The 22,257-nt window shown below is 33.4% G+C and overlaps 2 protein-coding genes across 5 annotated transcripts; both read left to right on the forward strand.

Annotated features, from left to right (window-relative positions):
- Positions 1 to 498: 498 nt before the first annotated feature.
- On the forward strand, positions 499 to 19,163 carry LOC106762029 (exportin-7-B). 4 transcript variants are annotated; one of them, XM_014645709.2, is made up of 28 exons: positions 501 to 1,070; positions 1,155 to 1,315; positions 1,798 to 1,863; positions 3,502 to 3,619; positions 3,725 to 3,834; positions 3,940 to 4,035; positions 5,576 to 5,699; positions 6,345 to 6,412; positions 7,279 to 7,365; positions 7,618 to 7,770; positions 7,901 to 7,996; positions 8,851 to 8,910; positions 9,015 to 9,133; positions 9,270 to 9,357; positions 10,311 to 10,415; positions 10,830 to 10,934; positions 11,016 to 11,068; positions 11,154 to 11,217; positions 12,303 to 12,437; positions 12,640 to 12,752; positions 12,826 to 12,919; positions 15,063 to 15,282; positions 15,566 to 15,696; positions 16,855 to 17,001; positions 17,151 to 17,279; positions 17,610 to 17,708; positions 18,013 to 18,051; positions 18,413 to 19,163. In XM_014645709.2, exons 1-28 carry the CDS (start codon positions 833 to 835, stop codon positions 18,548 to 18,550), a joined length of 3,156 nt encoding a protein of 1,051 aa, XP_014501195.1. In that variant the 5' UTR covers positions 501 to 832; the 3' UTR covers positions 18,551 to 19,163. The 4 variants fall into 4 exon arrangements, with proteins under 4 accessions (XP_022636823.1, XP_022636824.1, XP_014501195.1 ...); XM_014645710.2 differs by having other exon boundaries at positions 10,833 to 10,934; XM_022781102.1 differs by lacking the exons at positions 18,013 to 18,051; positions 18,413 to 19,163 and having other exon boundaries at positions 499 to 1,070; positions 17,573 to 17,705.
- A 1,435-nt stretch (positions 19,164 to 20,598) lies between these two features.
- On the forward strand, positions 20,599 to 22,175 carry LOC106760511 (GATA transcription factor 25). The gene is made up of 6 exons (XM_014643937.2): positions 20,599 to 20,731; positions 20,807 to 20,857; positions 20,927 to 21,069; positions 21,177 to 21,254; positions 21,463 to 21,568; positions 21,896 to 22,175. Exons 1-6 carry the CDS (start codon positions 20,609 to 20,611, stop codon positions 21,923 to 21,925), a joined length of 531 nt encoding a protein of 176 aa, XP_014499423.1. The 5' UTR covers positions 20,599 to 20,608; the 3' UTR covers positions 21,926 to 22,175.
- Positions 22,176 to 22,257: the final 82 nt, after the last annotated feature.

A 22,257-nucleotide genomic window follows, 5' to 3' on the forward strand; every position in this document is an offset into this window, starting at 1 on the left:
TCAATAATTAAAAATATAAAAAATATTTAGATATATTTTTATAATTTAGTAATATTTTTATTTTAATTATAAAAAAATGGACACATAATAATAGTGTTGGAATGTGTTTCCACTGACAGGACATTAAGAAACATAATAATCCATCCTATTTCATTCAAATGCTTAATTCCAAATAATTTAATTCAAATGCTTAATTCCAAATCATTTCATTCAAATGCTATATATATTTTTATAACAATATACTGTTATCCTATTAATGTTATTCATTTTACTTCAGTAAAAAATTAATGTAATTTAAACATGCAAATTCCGCTAATAAACTGTCCTATTTAATTCTGTAATATAGAAGTAATAAATGTTTTTTCAACCGTTTTCAAATCTAATAGAAAATAAATGAATTTTTTTAGGGTGAACCAGTATATTTTCGCATTTATTTAAAAAATAAATAAAACACAGTCGGTGCATGAATAAAAAAAACGGAAAGTATTTATTTCAACAGTTTTTGTCGTTCACGCATAACATAAACGAGAGAAAAGAAAAAGAAAAGAAAAAAGAAAATCATCTTAACAAAGGAAGAGATTGAGAAAACCTAGATGGATCAAGCACAAGAATTTCTTCCATTTCGCCAATGCGATGTGATCGTGGTCCAGCAGTCGTCGTAGAATCTAATCCTTCATTTACTCCGATTTCAATTCGTTAATCTCCTCTTCACGTTCCACGTCCTTTCGCGGTTGCCGGCGGCTCCTCCCGTCATCGCCGTCGCAACCCTAACCATCGCCTGGTGTGAAATATTAGATTGTAGACCTCTGTGTGTGGCGAATCTTGATGAGCGATGGAGTTGGCACAACTAGAAGCATTGTGCGAGAGGCTGTACAATTCGCAGGACTCGGTTGAACGTGCTCACGCGGAGAACACACTGAAATGTTTTTCCATGAACACTGAATACATTTCCCAATGCCAATACATACTTGATCATGCCTTGACACCCTACGCATTGATGCTTGCTAGTTCCAGTTTGTTGAAACAAGTCACGGAACACAGCCTTGCCTTGAAGCTTCGCCTTGATATATGTATTGTTTCTCTTCATTTCACTCGCCCCCTGTTGGGTGACTCAAAATGCTGCAATTCATAAAACTATTTTTAATGCATGTTAGGGACATACCTCATAAACTATCTAGCGACCAGAGGACCTGAGTTACAGCCATTTGTGACTGCTTCTTTGATCCAACTTTTATGTCGAGTTACAAAGTTCGGATGGTTTGATGATGACCGATTCCGGGACCTGGTAAAAGAATCAATGAACTTCTTGAGTCAGGTGAGAAAAAATTGATTGTTTAATTTGCATGCAACAGGGTATCTTGTATCGAAAGACGATCTTCAAGATTCAAGTAAAACAAGAAACACATTCACATTGTGGCCAAAATCGCGGTTGCGTCATTTTAAAACCACGAATGTGGCTTATACTCTTTTGCACATCAGTCAATTGTAGGTTTATATCTCCTAAACTAAAAAAGGTTTCTCAGTTTACTTGAATTAGTAACCCTGAACCCCACTTCTGATTTCGTCACCTTCTCAGATGTGTAGTGACTGTGTACATAAGCTATTACTCTTTATGTTTGACTTACTAATTTTAGCACTGTTTGTAATTTGCTTTGGTTTCTGCAACTTTTTTCTTAAATCCTATTAAGTTAACCAGAAATCAGTATGCAATCTGAATTTGTTGCATTGCACTCCATCTCAATTAGTAGATTTCTGTTTCTGGGACATATTGCTCATAACATATTTTTTCCGATCCAGGCAACACCAGGTCATTATGCCATTGGTTTGAAGATCCTAAGTCAGCTTATCTCTGAGATGAATCAGGTTAGAGTTTAACTTCTGCTACTTGAATATCTGTAGTGGGAACATTACAAAATACTATTGCCACGGGTTTGTGCTTGTATGTGTTTGTTTATGGAGTCCATCCAAGGATCTGGACATTGAACATTAAAAATGAGGGAGGGATGTTGGTTCCGTGCCTTATTTTGGGGAGGGGATGCTGAGTCTTAACAGGATGGTTTTCTACTGGAGAAGTTTCACAAAAAACAGATAAAAGATTCCTCGATTATATACTACACAGATTTTGAAGTAGTCAGTTGAGGCAGCTGTCTTAATATTCTTATTTTATGCTTTCTGTATGTACTTTTTTATTTACTAGAGTATTCATATTCATAATTTTATGATCTTGTTGTGCTTCTTTATATTGAAAATGATTTTCTTGTCACTGATCATGTGTTTTTTGTTTATAGCAATATGAAATTTTACTTAAGTGTATTTAAAATGAGTGTAAGATCCTTTGAAGTTTGGGAAAGTATCTGTCTTGGGTTGGGGGAATTTCTCGAGATTCCTCAGAAATTCTTGGGTATGGGATTTTCTTCCTTCTAATTGAGCCAATATAACCGTATCTCTAATGTTGTCAAGATTGCTGGGTTGGTTGTGAGATCGTTCGATTTATGATGTCACATTCTTGTCCTGAGTTGGGTTATGCATTGAATCATGTTGTACATGAGTGAGTTTGCAGCGAGATTGTGGCAAAATTGTGAAATCTGATGAATTTCATGATCCTGCAAGTTGGTTTTCGGTTGGGTTGAACAGTCCCGTATATCAAAAACACCTTTTCTGCTCCCTATTTTCTTTATAGCTTGATACCTTAGTACACACGTGCCCTGTTCTCTCTCAAACATTTATCTACCTCTCTTGTCTGTTTTGCATGTCATCTCTCTCAACCTTCTTTAGTGTCTTGAAGATTCAATGTAGCTTGCACATCATAAGCTGACTTTTTTTTTGTTTGTGTAGACTTATTTGAGATTTAGTTTTCTCAAATAGGTCATGTTATTAGTACTTGAGATTTTCTATGGTCCATGTCTACTGTACTCTTGTTCTTTTTGTGGGATCCTAAGCTAATCTTTGCTTTAACGTTTTCATCTCTCTCTCTCTCTCTCTCTCTTTCTCTCTATGTGTGTGTGTGTTTGTGACACACGTGCGTATGTGTGTATATCTCTATATGCATGCATAATTTTATATTTTTGTTGGATCATATGATCCTACATTTTATCACCTTGCAAACCTCTCTTGATCCTAAGGATCTTGTTCTTGACAACATTTGGTATCTGTGTGAATGTTTCTTGAGGGTTAGAGCTAAGGGACTGCGAGATTTTCTAATTAATACTTTTTGTTTCTATTGCAATTTTTATGAGTTTTCATGTTGTAACATATTCACAACGAGTTTAAAGTAGTGGTCATGTGTGAAGACATGCTCCATGAGGTCATCACTGGAATTTGTGCTACCTCATTCCAAAGTTTTATGAAATTTGAATATCTGTGTTGGTTATACTTTTTTTCAGGTCCATGTTAACAAAATAAAAATTAAAAAATAAACTTTTTCTGGTGAACGAGTTTCATAATCTCTTCTACTTGTTTTTTGTTGTGCTTTGATCTCTTATATCTTAAATCCTTCCCCAGGCTAATGCTGGTATGCCTGCAACAATTCATCGAAGGGTTGCTTGCTCTTTTAGAGACCAATATCTTTTTCAGATATTCCAGATATCTTTAACATCATTGGGTCAACTGAAAAATGATGGTAAAAATGGAATGCTCATACTCTTAATTTCCTCCTCTATTTTAGTAACTTGTTTCTTACTTTTTTCTGTCATGATGTTGAGATTTGAGATTTTATAATATGCAGTGGTCAATCAAATGCAAGAATTGGCACTTGCTCTTTCTTTGAAATGTTTATCATTTGATTTTGTGGGGACATCTGTTGATGAAAGTTCGGATGAGTTTGGCACAGTTCAGGTATCTGTTTTTCTTTATTTAAAATTTTAATTTTTGGGTAGTACCACAGATTTTTTATTTTATTTTATTGGTTCATGTTCTATCTTGAAATATGGTGGTTTGCAGATTCCATCACCTTGGAAGCCTGTTTTGGAGGAGTCTTCAACACTACAAATATTTTTTGATTACTATGGCATTACAAAGCCCCCTCTTTCAAAGGAGGTCTGTATATAGATTTGTTTCAATGCTCATATATTTCACATTTAGATCTTGAAGCTTGCCAAAACTAAAATTTGAAATTTTTTTACTCTTTTAGAAATTGTGTATTACTTACACTGGTTATAGCCCTTCAAAAATATCCTGTGAGAGCACTAGCTTAATGCGAATGATCAAATTTGATTACAACTATTTTAAGTTAATATGCTTTCTATATCTATGTTATAATTTAATGTTAAAATATCAAGGGCATACATAGTGTATGTACTTCCATTTTGTTTCTTACTTTTGTGGGTTTATTTAATTTATTCCGATTCAAATAATTTTGTCAAAACATCAATATTAATTGGTTTTATTTTCTTGTGACCTATTTGTAGGTTTTATCCTGCCACTTGTTAGACTTCAATCTTATAAATGTAGGCTAGCTATTTGAGATTTGAAATTTGTAATGATGACAAAGTGTGATGGCCAACACATGATTAGGTGCTATTTAAATGTTTGAAAAACTAATTACAATGTTATAATGAGGCAAAAGTGAGCATGGTTAATCTTTTTAATACTGATCGTGTTATACTAAGTTTGAAACAAAATCTTGTTCTTCTAAAAGAGAATGACTGGACACTTCTTGACAAATTCTGGTTGGACTCCTTGGTTGTTGCAGAAATGTTGTATGCTGTAAAGGTGTCGGTTGATCATTAGTGAGGTATTTTTAGCTTTTATACAGGAGAGAGGGAGCAGGGGTTTAGAAAAAAGATATACAATGTTTGTAGACTACCAAATAGTGAAGATGATCTACTTTTTACCTAGTAGCAATAATTTTCTTTCTTGTGAAACAAAAGAATAATGTTATTTGAAGGGAGATAAAAGGAGTGGAAAAAAGAAGAGGGTGTCAATTGAAAAAAATAATGACAGGGATGACTTGATCTTTTAATGACTATAAGGAAAAATATATGAACTGCTCCAGAACAAAAAATGTTAAAACAGGAATATAAAACGAAAAAAACAAACTTGAAAACATAAGAATCTTCAATCTCCTAGCATGAGTGACAAGGAGGACTGTAAGAACATGGCAGCCATCGGTACTTCTTGAAAACCTTTGTTAATGACTTTGTGAAAACCCTTTCATTGGTATTTAAATTTTCAAGGAAACACCCTAAGCTTCGCCAAAGTAAGGTAGTGAAAGGCTGTGAGGGTAGTGTAAAATAACATTTCCATGTGAAATCAAGCAACTCACAACATGGAGAAAAGTTATTATTTAACATTACATCATCCTTTACATTTCATTTTACATGAAAATTGAGTACCACCTAATGTTCTTATTGAGGTATTAAATAAGGTATCTTGTTGAATATTTTTCAAATTTTTATATTATCACTTGTATTAGATAACAATTTGCTTATGTTTATTTTGGAAAGTTGAGAATTTAGATGTTTCTTGACTAATGACTGTTAATGCTTATTTTATATTGTGAATTTTTTTTATTGATGGTTCATCGGCCTGTACTTTTGAACCTTCTTTCTTAGGCATTAATTATTTTTCTTTCCAGGCACTGGAGTGCTTGGTGCGACTAGCGTCTGTAAGACGCTCTTTGTTTACAAATGATGCTGCCCGTTCTAAATTTTTGGCCCATTTAATGACAGGAACCAAAGTAATCCTGCAAACAGGGCAAGGTGTTGTAGGCTTGTTACTTCTTCACTTGTTTTGTATTGTAATGACAAACTGGAAATATTATCTTCCATTATTATACGTGAAAGGAAAACTTGTCTATTGTTTTCAGTGTTTTTGGATTTCTTGCTTTATATTCATTATGAGCAGCAATATATGAAACAGAACATCTCTCTATCTTACTTTCGTTTTGTGCATGTATTTGTCATCATGACAACTTATTTTGTCTTGGCTTGTTCAATCTTCCTGCCTCTTCAACAATCCAGTCAGTTATTACCTGCCAGTGTAGGAAATGAGAGTTTGTAGAAGCTCTTACTCGACTTAGATAAAAAGCTCCTGGGTGAGATTTTGTAATTACAGGTGAATTTGGGCAGCACACATGGTTGTCATCTATAAGGCATTAGATTAGTTGAATTTAAGATTCAGTGTACTCTATTTTAAGTGGCATTAAAAGGGGGAAGCCATAGTAAATCTCTCTAGGTTCTGCAAAGCAAAAAATGTTGTGAAGAAAGAAGTTATATACGACAAACATTGGCCAGACTTGCATATAAATTTTGAAGCTCTACTTAATACTTCATTTCCAATTCATGTTTTTTTCCCCCGTTCGGCATTGGCCATGCATTTACAATTTCAACTGTGTTCGAAAGCAGGTCTTGCAGATCATGATAATTACCATGAGTTTTGTCGTCTTCTTGGTCGTTTCAGAGTAAATTATCAGGTAGACTTGTTTGCGGTTTTTTCCTCCTTTTGTGGTCTATCTACTGGTTTCTATTTCTAATTGGTAGTAATGCAATGTACATAAGCAGGGACATGGGGTTCATGCAGTGGAGGCTAGGTACATACTTTGGCTTAGAAGTTAGATGGGCACTGTACTGTGTGCACCAAATGAATTGCCCCTAGTAATTCTTATGGAATTTTAAGTTTTAAACTTTAATACACAAAATGATAAGATAGTAACTTCAAAGATTGACTATAGTTTTTATAATTACTTTTCCACTGTATATTGTAGTTAGCTAGAATATCATTTAAATTTTATGTAATTAGTATTAGTATATTAAAGAGATAAAAAATGCCCGAACATATTAATAATTTACATATCATTGCTTTCTTTATTACTTTGCCACTGTTTTGAATACTTCACTCCTTCACGTGAAACAATTCCATAATTTTTTTATGATTTGTGTCATCCTAATAATTACATGCATAAATGTTTAATTTATACTGATAAACTGGAGCAGTTCATGACAATTATCACAGGGCATCCTAAATTTTGTGACTTTTTTTATTTCTATCTTTGTCCTTTATGTCTCTACTAACTGATATGTATTCCCTGTTTAAAAGTTTAGTGTTCAAGCTTGGAAATCAACCTTAAAAGTTATCTCTTCCCCAAAACTGCTGCCTCCCAACTAGGAGGAAATTGATTTTTCTAATTTGTTAATACATGGAGGATTATGTTGAAAAACTTTAGAGGAATAACAAATCTGCTTGTTCTATAATATATTCCATGCGAACACCCTTTTTGTATTACTTCTTTCCCTAATTGCCTTGAACTTGTAACCTAAATTCGTGGACTAAATGTTGCAGTTGTCGGAGCTTGTTAATGTGGAAGGCTACAGCGATTGGATACGTTTGGTTGCAGAGTTTACTCTCAAATCTTTGCAATCATGGCAGGTTAATTATCGTGTTGCTTTAGAAAATTTGTCAGAGAATACATGATATATTGTGGCTCAAAAATCACATTGTGAAGTCTTTTTAAGGAATTTATCTTTGAGACAGTGGTGGCAGTGCCAGGAAATAATTCAGGACTACGTGTTGTGATAATTATCAATAAGATATACTTCATGAGTTAATTAAGTTTCAACTGATTTTTTGCATGTATATTTTTAAATATTGGGATTGATTAAGCTGATATTTTCTTGTCAGTGGGCAAGCAATAGTGTGTACTACCTGTTAGGGCTGTGGTCTAGATTGGTGTCTTCTGTTCCATATTTAAAAGGTGACGCACCAAGCTTACTGGATGAATTTGTTCCCAAGATTACCGAGAATTTCATCACATCAAGATTCAATTCAGTACAGGTATTTCCAACTATCCATGCACGCTTTACATGTTGCTTGCTGCATAGTTACATGCTTTATACTTTTAATTTTAAACGTCTGTTAATAAGACATCTGCATAAATGTAATATCTTCTGTCTGTTTTTAATAGGCTGGATTGCCTGATGATCTTTCTGAGAACCCCTTAGACAATGCCGAACTTCTTCAGGATCAATTAGACTGCTTCCCATACCTATGTAGATTTCAGGTATCACTCATATTTGATATTTTCATTCTTCAATTTTTACTGAAAGAAGAAATGTATAAGGCAAAAAGGATATAAAAGGAGTATATGATAGAGCAGTGGAAGACGGAAATCTAAAACAAACAGGAATATTAATAAAACGTTTAAAATGATAAAGAGTTGATATAATCTTATAAAGTAAAATTATTTTATGTTGGTTGGAACTGATGAATTCCAAATAAAGTGATTCAGGATCAAAGCCCAAGTTACTGAAATGAAAAAGGAAGTCGCAAAAAAAAGAAGAATTAAACAAGTTTTAGGTCCCTAATTGACTGTTTTTGTTTCTGAGTACCCAATAAATTTGTCTTCAAATTAGATACCTAAAAAATTAACCATTTTGGTTTGAGCTTTTCTGTTACCTATGTCAGCTGCATTGCCTATATTTCCATTAAGTTATCCCATGTGTAATGTTGAACAATAATCAATATTGAATCCCTTCCATTAGCTGTTTTGAGATGATACATCACCATATTATGCCAAACATATCGGTTATTATGACAAAAAAAATTATCGAGGGAGCAAATATAAAATTTAAAAATGTTTCATGGACTTAAATGAAAGCAAATACTGAGTTTAGGGGCACCCAATTTAATGGATACTCAGAAAAATTATATATTGGGAACCTGACTCATGATTTCGTTCGCAATCATATTCTCTTTAAATTGGTTATATTGAGCTACACAAAAATGGGTTAATAAGAGTGTTCTTGTATAAGTATATCGCCACTCTTGCCTTGTAACTGACTGAAGTTTGGTAGTGATCACTTTAATTCAATTTTTGAACTATGATTGTTTGACTCCTCTGTATTCATTTTGCAGTATGAAAGCAGTAGTTTATTTATAATAAACGTAATGGAGCCAATCCTGCAAATATACACGGTGTGGTTATAGCTTTCACTGAATGATGCTAGTTACCCTTTTGTAGTTTGCGTTGAGAGAATTAGTTACAAATTCATTTTTAACTGTTTTCAATGACAAAATAGGAAAGAGCAAGATTACATGTTCCTGATAACAGTGACCTCAGTGTGATTGAAGATAAACTTGCTTGGATTGCTCATATCATTGCCGCAATACTTAAGATAAAACAGTGTACTGGTTGTAGGTAAAATCCTTTTTGGCTCTTGCCTTTTTCTATTGAAATGATGTGGATCATCAAAGCAGTTATGAGCAGTGTTTATAGCTTATGAAGTATCAACTTAATTGTATTCTTATTTTCTTGGGGGCATTTATATACGCAGTTTGGAATCCCAGGAAGTGCTTGATGCTGAACTTTCTGCTCGAGTGTTGCAGTTGATAAATGTAACTGACAGTGGAATACATAGCCAGGTACTGGCATAATATTACTTTTTGGCATTTGTCAATCCTTTGTAACTTAGCATGATGACATTTAAATTAAATTGAAAAGTGTCTTTAGTTGTGAGTTAGGACATCCATGATATATCTTGTGTTTGTGTTGTTAGCTGAAGGATGATCTGTTATTTTCTTTGGTATAAATAATTTTGGTATGAAAGTATTGTTTTAAGAGAGAAGCCGCAAGTACAAAGTTTGTGAGCTTAAGGCATCCTTGCCACAACAAAAAATAAAGGTGCTGAAGAACAATAGAAAAACTAAATGTCAAAATTCTGCGGTGGTAAAATCCTTGTAAAGTTCATGGGCTCAAAGGATTGCTTGAAATGCATATTGCCACAAATTTGACCTTCCTACCAAAATCATTTTAACTTTAGGGGATCAAATTGATGAAACTAGGAGTTATAAGGTGGCTTAGTGGTAAAGTTGGAAGAGAGGGTGATAGAGGTTGTGGGTTCAACTCCTTCCACTATCATTTGGGAGTTATAAAGTTGGTTTGGTGGGTTTGAAAGGGAGGATGGGAGAGGTTGTGAGTACAACTCTTTCACTAACAAAATACTAATAACTAACTTTTGCTTATAAAAAAATTTGATGAAACTAACCTATAAAGGGTGATGTTGATAATTAGGGTATCTTCCAGAGACTAAAACACAGTTTTGCTTTATTTTTTATTGCAAAGTAAGGTTCCTATATTATAAATGAAAGTCTCTTATTTTTGTCCTTGTAAGTGATTGGTTCACATGCAACTGGCTGAAATCACTTGGTCTTTTTGGGATCCACCAGTCATAGTATTCTTCTATTAATGCAATTACAGAATGGAATTGGTTTCTATTTTTATTTTTTGCTTTTGTTTTTCTTGATGATAAATTTAGTAAATGATGTGGTTTAGAAGAATGAATTTCTTATTTGTTCGTGCTTTTGGCATTTGACAGAGATATGGTGAGATAAGCAAACAAAGACTAGATAGGGCAATTCTTACTTTCTTTCAGCATTTCCGAAAGTCTTATGTAGGAGATCAGGCCATTCATTCTTCCAAGGTAATAAAATATTTTAATTATTATTGTGCTAAATAGTTGTGCTAAATCCTTCCAGTTGTGTATTGCTGCTGTTACTAGTTGAGTTACTTTCCCAACTTGTGGTCATCACCACTCTCAATTTGGATCCAAAAATTAATGAGCATAATTTAGATTGTAGAATAATGCTATTGAGAGAGAAGGAAATAATATCTAATTTTAACTGAAAATGATCTCTTGTACATGAGGCATTCCTAGGTGTACCCAGTTACATTAATCCTCTTATGTACCCCGACATGGCCAATATTTACCTGTAAGCAGTATGTACTTGGTATAGGAATGGCTCACTAATAAGTACCCATGCTTCAGATATAACAAGACACTGAACATAAATTGAGCTTTCTATGCACCTGTTCATTTATATATTTTATGTTGCAGCAGTTATATACCCGGTTATCTGAACTTCTTGGCCTACATGATCATCTATTATTGTTGAATGTTATTATTGGCAAGATTGTGACTAACCTTAAGTGCTACACAGAGGTATTTTTTATAGTTTCTGTCTTTTTATCATTTAAATTTTTTCGTAATTTATCACACTAATTGTGTTTGTGCTTGTTTCAGAGTGAAGAGGTCATTGATCACACCTTGAGTTTGTTTTTGGAGCTTGCATCTGGGTTAGTTTTAGTTGGATTGTAGTGAATTAGCTACCTCTTTTGTAGTTAGGACAAGCCACTAGAATTAACTGGTTTCTCGTTACAGCTACATGACTGGAAAGCTACTTCTGAAGTTGGACACAGTGAAATTTATTGTTGCCAATCATACGGTAGAATGTCCATTTTTTCATTTGCTCATTATCATTTATTTCATACTAGCTAAAACTGGCTGCTGATTCACTGTCATAAATTGTAAATGGAAAATTAGCTTTACATGACACAATCCATCATAATTCAGAAGTAACTTGATTAAGAGTGGTGTAATATGGAGTTGTATAGTATATAGTCAGCTGTTGCTTTTTCATGCTGTATATGTAAATGTTGATCAAGATTGTTCTTGGGTTATTATTTTGATAAAAAGTTTAACTTGATTGGTACTATCCAGATTTCATTTGAAATATCTCTAAGTTGTTAAGTGTTCAATTAGGTATTCTATACGACAGTGATCTAACTATGTTGCATAGAATTAGCTGTGTTTTAAAACTTGGACCAAACTAATAGGTTGGACTGTTTTAACTGCAAACCAGACCAGTGACCAGTTTGGCCACATGTGCTAATGTCAGGGTTAAGACTACCAACTGCATTTATATGTTGTCCAACAATGCTATTGATGCCTCATGAGGTCCTGTTCACTGTGTGCCTTCACGCTGCCTCTATGATGTCTGTTCCTGATTTGCTTTATCCCAAGGTTTGCAAGCTGTTGAATATTAAATTTTCACAGGCTGGAATACTGAACGTGGGCATCAGATTTGCTGCACAAACTAGGATTTTAGCCCATGCCTCCGAACTTGCTAGAGAGATTTTAACCACATACACATGCATCTATTTGATAGTTTTGTGTGGAATTTGATTTTATACATTATCTTATGAATAACCTTTATTTATTTAATATTGATTGATTTATGTGGTTTAATTATTGGGTCACTAGTTCAATCAATAAGCCACTGAACTACCATGACTGGTCCAAGTTTTGAAACACTACAAAATGGTTTTCATGTTCCAATACTGTGTAAATTGCTTGAAGAGAAAAGATTCAAGGATTAAAAAATGCTATACAATGATTTTTTAGATTGCACAGTAATGTTGCATTTCTTCCCTCCCTCTCAGCTCCATTGTATATCTCCACATTTCTCTGTTTATTTAATTATATTCCTGTGTCCTTTTCTAAATCATTTTTTGCTATAATTAATCTCAGAGGGAGCATTTTCCATTTTTGGAGGCAAAAAGATGCACTCGCAGCAGAACAACATTCTATTACACTATTGGCTGGTTGATATTCATGGAAGATAGTCCCGTGAAATTTAAATCTTCAATGGATCCACTCCAACAGGTACTCCGTCACTCATTCCATTAAAATGCTTGTATAGTAATTTTTTTAATCTCGTGTATCTCTACTAGCTATTGCAGATTGGATTGTGGAGAGAGTGAAGTATTTTAACATTACTGAATATATAAATATGACTGGATTTTATGTTTTGCATGTGATGTGTTGTTAATCATTGTGCATATAATGTTTCCTCCTGTTTTCTTAGGTTTTTCTGAGTTTGGAATCAACCCCTGATGCAGTATTTCGAACAGATGCTGTAAGGTCTGCACTTGTTGGTTTGATGAGGGACCTTAGAGGAATTGCAATGGCCACAAACAGGTTGGTAGTCATGCTTTTTCCGTTATTTAAGCTAATGGAAGCGATTGAACTGACCTATATTTGTATATCTTAGCCGCCGAACATATGGATTTCTCTTTGATTGGTTGTATCCTGCACACATGCCTCTACTCTTAAAGGGCATCTCACATTGGACAGACACCCCAGAGGTAATGAACCTTTTGGGTATCTTTTTATACCTACACATACAGTCAGATGGGGAGTTTTTGTCCTATTTTCATTTTGTAGATGCTATAACATTGCGTGAATTCCTACATAATGGGCCAGTTTGTTTAAACTTAAAATATTTTTTTATAAAGAATCAATCATTTAAAAAAAAACACTTATTTGAGAATCAGTTTGAATTTGTTTATTCAAATTAGTAGAAAACTGTTTTTGAAGCACTTAAAAATTAGGAAACCACTTAAAAAAAGTAAAATATGCTTAATTTATCAAAACAATCACTAATTTAAAAAAAATAAGCACAAACAAACTGGCTCAATATCATACATGGGCACAATTTATGGTTTGAAGCCCTTTTGACAGCAACTGGTTTTGTAACTTTTCTGGCATTACCCGAGCCATATTTACTGTAACTTCTCGTGTCATCACTTATCTCAAATCATTTAATTAATATCTTTAGTGTTGCAGTGGCTGAGGAGATGAGGGTGGCTTATGGGGAAAACCACAAGCACTTTTCATATCCTTGGCCATCTAAATACAGAGTTGGCAGACATGTGGTATCACTTTTTTTGTGGGTTTGCATGCATGATATGGTATTTGCTTCCCTCAACCCTACGATGGTTCATGATATTCTCTTGTTGGTTCTATCACATTGGACTGTGATTGACAGTTACCTTATTTGAATTCAAATGCTAATGCTTTTCTAGATAATTCTTTTTTTGCCTAGGGTTGGTGTAGAAGAAAATGCTATTACTTGGTTAATCTGCAGAAAATCATAGTTGTAACCCATGCTAAACATTTTATTTCTAGAAAGCATTGATATTTAACCGATAATGTGTAGGTGCTAAGTAAAATATGGAAACTTGCCTAAGTAGGCACTAGAGGGTTATTGGATCGTCTTATCAGTGGTTAACTCCAATAACACCAATATCTTTCTTGGTGTGGCATTGAGGTGCTGTGAATTGTTCAGTAAAGGCCCCTTCAAATTTCATAATTAAACCAGTTGACCTTAAGTGAAGTTGTCTAATAGATATATAAGTTGCACTCCATAAATCAAGGTAGGTGATGTGGAACTTCCCAACACACTCCATCCACATTTGCCTACCAAACCAAACAAGTCTACCAGAGTAGGCAATCACCAAGATGAATTATAAGCTTTGATACTATGTCAAATTTCATCTTAAAACCAATTGGCCTTTAAACGAAGTTGTCCAACGAATATATATGTCGCACTATAAGAATTGAGACGATCAATGCTGGAATCCCCAAGAGAACCAATTACTCAATAAATGCCTATTCCTTTACAAGCCTAATACTTAGAAGCTGTGGTTCGCCTAAATGAACGACCAACTTCCTAACATAGCCTTATATGGATGACCTGCCAATCTGGCTAATAAACCTCTGCAATTACAAGTTGGAGAAATACCACATCTCCAATAGTGCATAGTGCTTGTATATCTGGGCATAAAGGTTTCTAGATCCTTCTTGTAATTCTAGTTGAATTGCTCTTGTGCCACCGTTTGAAAACCACGTGACTAGTTAGGGCGAGGAAACCTGTTTAAATAAATGTGATCTATTCATATACCCTTGTCATACGTTCTTGTACTGACTTAGAGTTCTAATGGTCTCCACTGTGCATACTCTCTAGTGTTAACAAAAAATAATTACTGTAATACTTTTTGAAGAGAAAATAATATAATAATTTGAATATGAAAATTATATGGAAAACTTTGAAATGGAAAATAACACTAACCATTCTTTCATAAAATATTACCTAGTACCTTGGAAAAATTATAAAGGTAATAAAATACGGAAGACATAAAGTAGTAAAGACTAGAGACAAAAGTAGGACACCATGTTGGAATGTGTTAAAAATAATTATCTTGATTATGTCTTAGAACACTTTGGAAGTATTTAGTTTCTATTATTTCATATTTTGTATTTACTTTGGGTTTTTGAGTTTTGTTGATGTACACGTGGAAGTATTTAGTTTCTATTATTTCATATTTAGTTTCTAATTTTCCATCTACGAGTTCCCTTTGTCATGTACACGTGGAATTACTTCCTATGCATATATTCTGATGTATGTTCCTCTCTCTTCCCCCTCCTGGGATTTGCTTGATTCTGCAGGTTACTACACCATTGTTAAAGTTCATGGCTGAGTTTGTGCAAAATAAAGCTCAACGTTTGACTTTTGATTCTTCTTCTCCCAATGGCATACTTCTTTTCCGGGAAGTTAGTAAACTGATTGTTGCTTATGGATCTAGAGTTCTGTCTCTTCCAAATGCTGCCGATATTTATACATACAAGTACAAAGGAATATGGATTTGTTTAACTATACTATCAAGAGGTGAAATCCTAGCCCTGTTTATTTCTTTTTATTTCTGGAGCATGGACTTGTGTTCTGCATGTGTTTTCCGCTCTCAGTTAATTTCTGCAGCTAGTCAAGTTATTTTATGATTTTGCAGAGTTATATAGATTGGTGTATCTATTTATATACATAAGTATTGTTATAGAATAGGCTTTTTTCTAAAAAAAAATATTTGAGTTGTTTCATGGTTTTGGGGCAGAATACCTTACAGAGTAGATTGTATGTGGGCTGGCTAAATTTAATATCTTGCATCAATTGACAGCCCTTTCAGGAAATTATGTCAACTTTGGTGTGTTTGAACTATATGGTGACAGAGCTCTATCTGACGCTCTCGATGCTGCTCTAAAGATGACTTTGTCAATTCCTATGTCTGATATTTTGGCTTATAGGAAGGTATGAGCACTATTCTCTTGCAATATATGTCTTATATACATTTCAAATTAAATTTGCAATAATAAAGTGAAGGATATAAAGCTAAATGATTGCATGGATAAAATTTTCTTAAACAAATCTTTTTATGAAGTTGAAAGAAGCTTGATTGTGTTGAATGTTCAATCACTAATTTGTCTTTTAAAGGGTTAATATTTATTATAGTGTTGGGTTTCGAGTCTAATTCAACCTCAAAATTTGCATGCATGGTGAGAATTGTCCACCAACTATATGATATGTTTTGGTCATTTCTCTAGTCAATATTGATACTTAATTACCACCGTTGAGGTTGCAAATAAGTTAACCTCCAAATAGGCATCAACTACGACAATATCGGGTAACAAAAATTAAGGTGACTTCCAACCACTTCCTCATGCCATAGATTTCCAGCCTGGAACGTGGAAAAATGCTGGTGGGTCCAGCAATGGATATAGAATAAGTTTTTCTGATACCATCTTTGAATGTGAGTTTAGAATTTAACTCAATTTCACAAAACCAGTATTTGAGACCAAACCACCACCACCCTTGAGATAGCAATTAGGGAAGCTCTCAATGAAACCACAACTAAGGTGGGGTAGGAGTGATAGTAATTAAGACGACTTTTTAACAAGATTAAATATAGAAATAACAGAAGATAGGGAAACATATATCCCATACCTTTGATGTATGAGCTACACATTTTTTAAAGCATTGATTTTTTTATGCTTGAGGATGAGAAATATTCAAGTCTTAGAATTTGAGTCTAGGCCTAAGCTACCTAGTGAAGTGTGGTTCTTCAAATTTGTCTGATTCAGGAGCCTTTACCCCCACAGCTTAAACTTTTTGTTTGCTGATTGATATGGAATCAAACTGCTCCATGACCAAGTGAAGTTTTACCATTTCTTCCTCTATTTTAAAAGTTGAGTTTCAGCAGAATGCACCGTGGTTTATGCATTATCCACCCTTCAAGCCCTATTGGGCTTGTTGCCCGAGGAAACACGTAAAATATAAAACCATCCGTGAGCCTTCATAGTTCATCTATGTTCTATTTATCTCACTCCTGAATTATTTGTTGGCTTAGATTTCTGCCAGGTTGCCCAATACTATTACGGTGAATCACATTTAGTTTTTTCTTTTATGCAGCTAACAAGGGCTTATTTTGCATTCTTGGAGGTTTTGTTCAATAGCCACATCACATTTGTATTAAACTTGGACACAAACACCTTTATGCATATGGTTGGCTCCCTTGAATCTGGACTTAAAGGGTTGGATACAAATATCTCATCTCAGGTTATGGCTACAAGATCTCATATCCATGTTCCTGTTTTCAGGCTAAAGGACATTTTTCCATAACATTTTCTAGGAGATTTTATTGATGTGAACATTATGTATTTAGTTTGTAACTGCCTTTGTCCAACTCTTGGACTTTCTGGTTACAGTGTGCATCTGCTGTTGATAATTTGGCTGCCTTCTATTTTAACAACATCACTATGGGGGAGGCTCCACATTTGCCTGCATCTGCCAACCTTGCTCGTCATATTGCAGAGTGTCCCAATCTGTTTCCAGAGGTATACATCTTGTCAATATTTTACTGTTCACCATCTGTTAAAAGTTCGTAATTTTTGCTCTAAATTTTTTATAAATTTATTTTTCTGGCATCTAAAAAAATTAAGGTGCAGTTAATACCATTTTGTCATCATTATTGTCCTAAATTTCAGTTAGTGAAAACCTTCAAATTGTCTGTTGTTTGCATAGCTTGTTCGACATACTTGAGAAAGCAAACTACCATTTTATTTTATTAAATATGCTCGTATTCATTTTCCTACCATGAAACTGGGAATGAGAGACAATTTTTGTGAAGGTTATTTGACTTGGGTGTCTCTCTTTTGCATTTCAAGATCTTGAAGACCCTATTTGAGATTATATTATTCGAAGACTGTGGGAACCAATGGAGTCTGAGCAGGCCAATGTTGAGCTTGATACTCATTAATGAGCAGGTAGTGAACCTTTTCAATCTGTGTTCAGTTTTCATAAAAATTTGTGCAGACAGTTATGTATGTATTATTTAACAAGCTTTGGTAAATGATATATATACTCCAACTTGAAGTTGAGTGTAATAGTAATGTGCATATATTGCGCAACTAATTAGTACTCCAGGCTAGGAGTTGAGTATTCATGTTATTAGTCATTTATCTAGCATAAAATGCAGTTATAGACTGATTTAGCACATGATTGTAGCCACACTCTATCTGCTTCTTATGTGACAATGAAGTTATAGACTGAATTGCTTTTAACTTGCAGATATTCTCTGATCTGAAAGCTCAAATCTTGTCATCACAGGTATTTTCCTTTTCAGTGTAATCTGAAAGTTGGGTTATAAAATTTTTGGTGTCGATCTGGATTACAGATCAGGTGTTCATGATATAGGGCTGAGTGAATTCAGCCTCTCATTTCTCACATGTAAAAAAAGAGACTCAGACAGTAAATATTGCTTCACTTATGGGCCACTGGTCGTAGTTATTGTGTCTATCCCACTCTCAACTTTAGCACACATCAAAGTGGTGGCAATAAGTAGCTAATAAGTGGTTCAGTTTAGTTACTGTTATAATAATATCTTACATGTTTTGGGGTGGTTAGAACCATGAGTTTTGTTTTTCCACTCTGCATGTGTTGCATGACTAGGGTTGGTTAATTTTTGCAGCCAATGGATCAGCACCAGCGGCTGTCTTCATGCTTCGACAAACTCATGGCAGATGTTACTCTAAGCATAGATTCAAAGAACAGGGACAAGTTTACTCAAAATCTCACCGTTTTTCGGCATGAATTCCGTGCCAAATAATTCAATTTACACACGTATATATGAGAATGTTTGGTGTCTGTATATTGTCTGTTTGGAGAATCTGCGTCCATCTTTTCTGGTGGCACCTTGGACCTACCATGGAAGAAAGAACCGCATTACGCGTTTTCTTCGTTTCGGTCTTGCATGTAAGAAATGTATTCTTTGTAATTACTGTTCATGCAGTGTGGACGATAGCTGTATACTTTTGGTGGTACCAGATAACTCTTTATACACCTCAGATTTGGATAATTCAGTGTTCAAAGATGATGGAGAAGATTTTGAAGATTTAAAGATGTGGTTAGTACAAAAAAAGGTCATGGCAAAATTAGTGATGGATAAAACGGAACCACCTGAAATGTAGAGTGATTGAGTTAGATATATTCTTTTTAGAACTCATGTATATTATTATCGATGATATTTGTTTAGAAACATGCTAGATATTATTTGATATCTGGTATAATTGATTTCTTTGTACCTCTATTCTAAACCGGCAAAAAAAAAGGGAAAGATGTGTTTAGATTATCATAGAATTACAGAAATGTTCATTTTATTCTCAATCTTTGCAAACATTGTTTTGTAACTAATGACCAGATTAGAGACCTTTTTTATGTGACTTAACTTAGTATCTGGAAGAAAGGAAAAAGGATAAAACACCATTATTAGGTCATGAATGGCAAAATTTGGATGCAGAGGAAAAGGATTTATAGTTTTATTTTCCTTTTTCTGTAATTTTCTAGTGTAGTTCATGTTTGAGTATTTCTTTCTGAACATCATGGTTCTTTTCTGCACCTTCAGAGTGTTTGTAAAAGACAAAAATGCCATTAGTCTTTGTTACTTTTGTTTTTTTCTTTGTTGTTATTGGTCCGTTGTCCTTGCGGTTGTACTTTTTTTGGTTTAAGAGGAGATTGCATTCTGATGAAAGTAATTTTTTATCGTACAATTTAAAAGGTCTTTTTTTTTTTAATGTAAAAAATGATTTTCGGATTATAGAATTTGAAAGTGACTTTTGGATTAGTGATTTCTAAATTTTGTAATATGGATTTTTTTCTCATTAAAAAAAAAAACTTTTGAATTATGTAATTTAAGAACTAATTCTCGTACGAAAATAATTTAAAAATTGTAAAAAATTTGAATTATATAATTTGAAGGTCAAAAATTGAATCCACAAGTCATTTTTCCATGAAGTAAAGTGGGGATTTTCATATGTATGCGGTGCAAAAAGAAATCTCCTTAAAAAAATATACTCAGTTAAGAATCATGAGTAGCTATACGTGTGTGTTCTTTTATTAAATTATTTTATGAAATGAGTTTTCTACTTTTATTAAGTTTTTATTTATTTAATGTTGCTTTCTTCCACTCATTTTATTCGTTTTTAATCCATAAAATTTGGAAAGTTCTTTACTTTTCATAAGTTATCTATGCAAGTGAAAATCGATGAGTGTCGTACGTATTAATTAATAAAAATAAAATATCAAATACGGATTGTAAATAAATTGTTCTATGGCAAAACATAACTTATTTTAAGTAAATGAAAACATTTAATAACGTACATTGGATGCTTGCTTTGTAATAATGCAATGTTGAAAAAACTCAAACTATTTTAACTTTTCATAGTTTTTTCTTTACATGAGTTTGATGATGACATATATATTAATATTATTATACAGAAGGGATTAACAAAAGTACTAATATTATAAAGAGAAGCTATCTTTACATAATAAATACGTATAAAAATTTCTACAGACAGATACAAGAAGGGGAAAAGTGTGATATAAAATTTAAACATCGTATGAAGAATAATGAGGGAAAAAAAATCATAGTTAGAGTCATAATAAAAATGTAGCGAGTAGTTTGTGAAATACATGAGCTGAAAAAAAAGAGTGGTTGAGTAAGAAGGGTTTATTTTAAATTACTTGTATCTATCTATGTACACACACACACACATATATATATATATATATATATATATATATATATATATATATATATATATATATATATATATATATACACATGTGAGATATTACATTGAGAGTGAGAGTGTGAAAGTGCATTAACATGGGTGATGAGAATGTTGCTGCTTCGTCTCATTTTGGTTTGATATCTCAAGAGGACCATCTCTGGTTCAGTTTCCTTGAACTAGAAGCTGCTTATACTCATAGCGTTCTGGAGGATCCTTCTGTTACGTTCTTTCCTCTCTCTTTTTTTTTCTATCATAACTACTTATAAAATGACAATTTTTCATGTCTTGAGCAGATATCACAGTGTGTGGAGACACCGCCTCAAATCCAAAATCAAAACCGAGTGGTGATACAATTGATTAATTAGTTACTGAGGTTTTAATTTCAATGTAATAGCATTTTTTGTTCCTTTTAGGTCGCAGCAGAAATGGAATGCGAATGTGAATACGGTAGTGAAGCGCACCGAGCAGCCTCGTTGAGTAGGTTCCGTCAAAAGAGAAAACGACGATGTTTTGCTAATAAAATAAGATACAAGACACGCCAAGAAGCTACTCTAAGGTTAGATCATATGAGATCCATCAGAATTCTGAATTTTGAATATTCATATTTCTTCTCTGTTCGTCTTATTCATATGCCTTTCCACATTAACTAATTACTCTGCTTAGGGTACATCGTAGTAAGAGCCAGTTTATTTTATCCAAAATCCATGAGTCAGAGCAAGATGTCATTCACTCCGAGATATTGTGAGTTTTCTACCCTTCATACTGTTTTCAATTTCTGCTGTTTTTAGTTTCATTTGAATTCTTATTATTGATACTATCCACAGCTTCAAAAGTTCCATCGCCATTTATATATCAAATGTCTTTTTAAGAAAGAACAATGTTTCGTAAAGTGGCCAAATACCTCTCAAAAGTTTTCAATTTATCTAAAATTTATTGTTGTGTTTTATAGATGCTGTAACTGTGGCATTAGCTCAAAATGCACCCCTATGATGCGGCGAGGGCCATCTGGGCCAGCCTCACTTTGCAACGCTTGTGGCCTGTCTTGGGCAAACAGGGTATGCTTGGCAAATTCTTGCAATATATCTGTATTTTTTATTTATTTTTTCTACAGGATTTTTTTTTAAGAAAAAACTTTGAAATATTATAACATGAAAGTTTGAAAAAAAATTAAGTTGGAGAGAGTTAAGAAAAAAATAATTTCCAAATTTCCAAATTCACAAATTTGAAAATTACTTTTGACTTTTAAATTATATAATCTAAAAAAGATTAGAAACAAACTAATATTCATTAGAGTGCAGGAAGAATTTGCCAAAATGTTTTCTTCAATATTTTTTATGTAATGTGTGGTTCACAAATGACTTCTTTTGTCCTTATTTTGTCAGGGTGTCTTCAATTATAAGAAAGCAATCTAATACATGCAAATGGTTAAGGGAGAAAATATAAGAGATCTGAATTATAAGTATCTGTTGGACAGAATAGCTTGTGGGATAGAAATTTGTCTTCTGTTAGGTTAATTGCATAGGATCGATATATACATTCTATTAAAAGATAATTTACGTATAATAAGAAATTATTAATAAATTTATTTTATGAGTTTTAGTTGTAGATATGCAACTCGTGTAATTAAGAAATTATACATTAAAAGATTGTGAAAATATTCAGTGTGACCATTTTCTTAACCATCCTATTACTTTTTCTAAAAACATAGTTTAAACACCACGAGTTTATATTGTTTTATCCCTTA

The sequence above is a fragment of the Vigna radiata genome, chromosome 5 (genome assembly GCF_000741045.1).
Source record: "Vigna radiata var. radiata cultivar VC1973A chromosome 5, Vradiata_ver6, whole genome shotgun sequence".
Taxonomy (NCBI): Eukaryota; Viridiplantae; Streptophyta; class Magnoliopsida; order Fabales; family Fabaceae; genus Vigna; species Vigna radiata.

What these genes read in the sequence shown, in the direction of transcription:
- LOC106762029 (XM_014645709.2), top strand. Translation starts at nt 833, where the DNA reads ATGGAGTTGGCACAACTAGAAGCATTGTGCGAGAGGCTGTACAATTCG. An exon ending in TTTTTGGAGCTTGCATCTGG is followed by an intron (nt 11,069 to 11,153) that starts GTTAGTTTTAGT and finishes TTCTCGTTACAG; the next exon opens with CTACATGACTGGAAAGCTAC. An exon ending in ATTGCAATGGCCACAAACAG is followed by an intron (nt 12,753 to 12,825) that starts GTTGGTAGTCAT and finishes TGTATATCTTAG; the next exon opens with CCGCCGAACATATGGATTTC.
- LOC106760511 (XM_014643937.2), top strand. Translation starts at nt 20,609, where the DNA reads ATGGGTGATGAGAATGTTGCTGCTTCGTCTCATTTTGGTTTGATATCT. An exon ending in CGCCAAGAAGCTACTCTAAG is followed by an intron (nt 21,070 to 21,176) that starts GTTAGATCATAT and finishes TACTCTGCTTAG; the next exon opens with GGTACATCGTAGTAAGAGCC. An exon ending in GTCATTCACTCCGAGATATT is followed by an intron (nt 21,255 to 21,462) that starts GTGAGTTTTCTA and finishes TGTGTTTTATAG; the next exon opens with ATGCTGTAACTGTGGCATTA.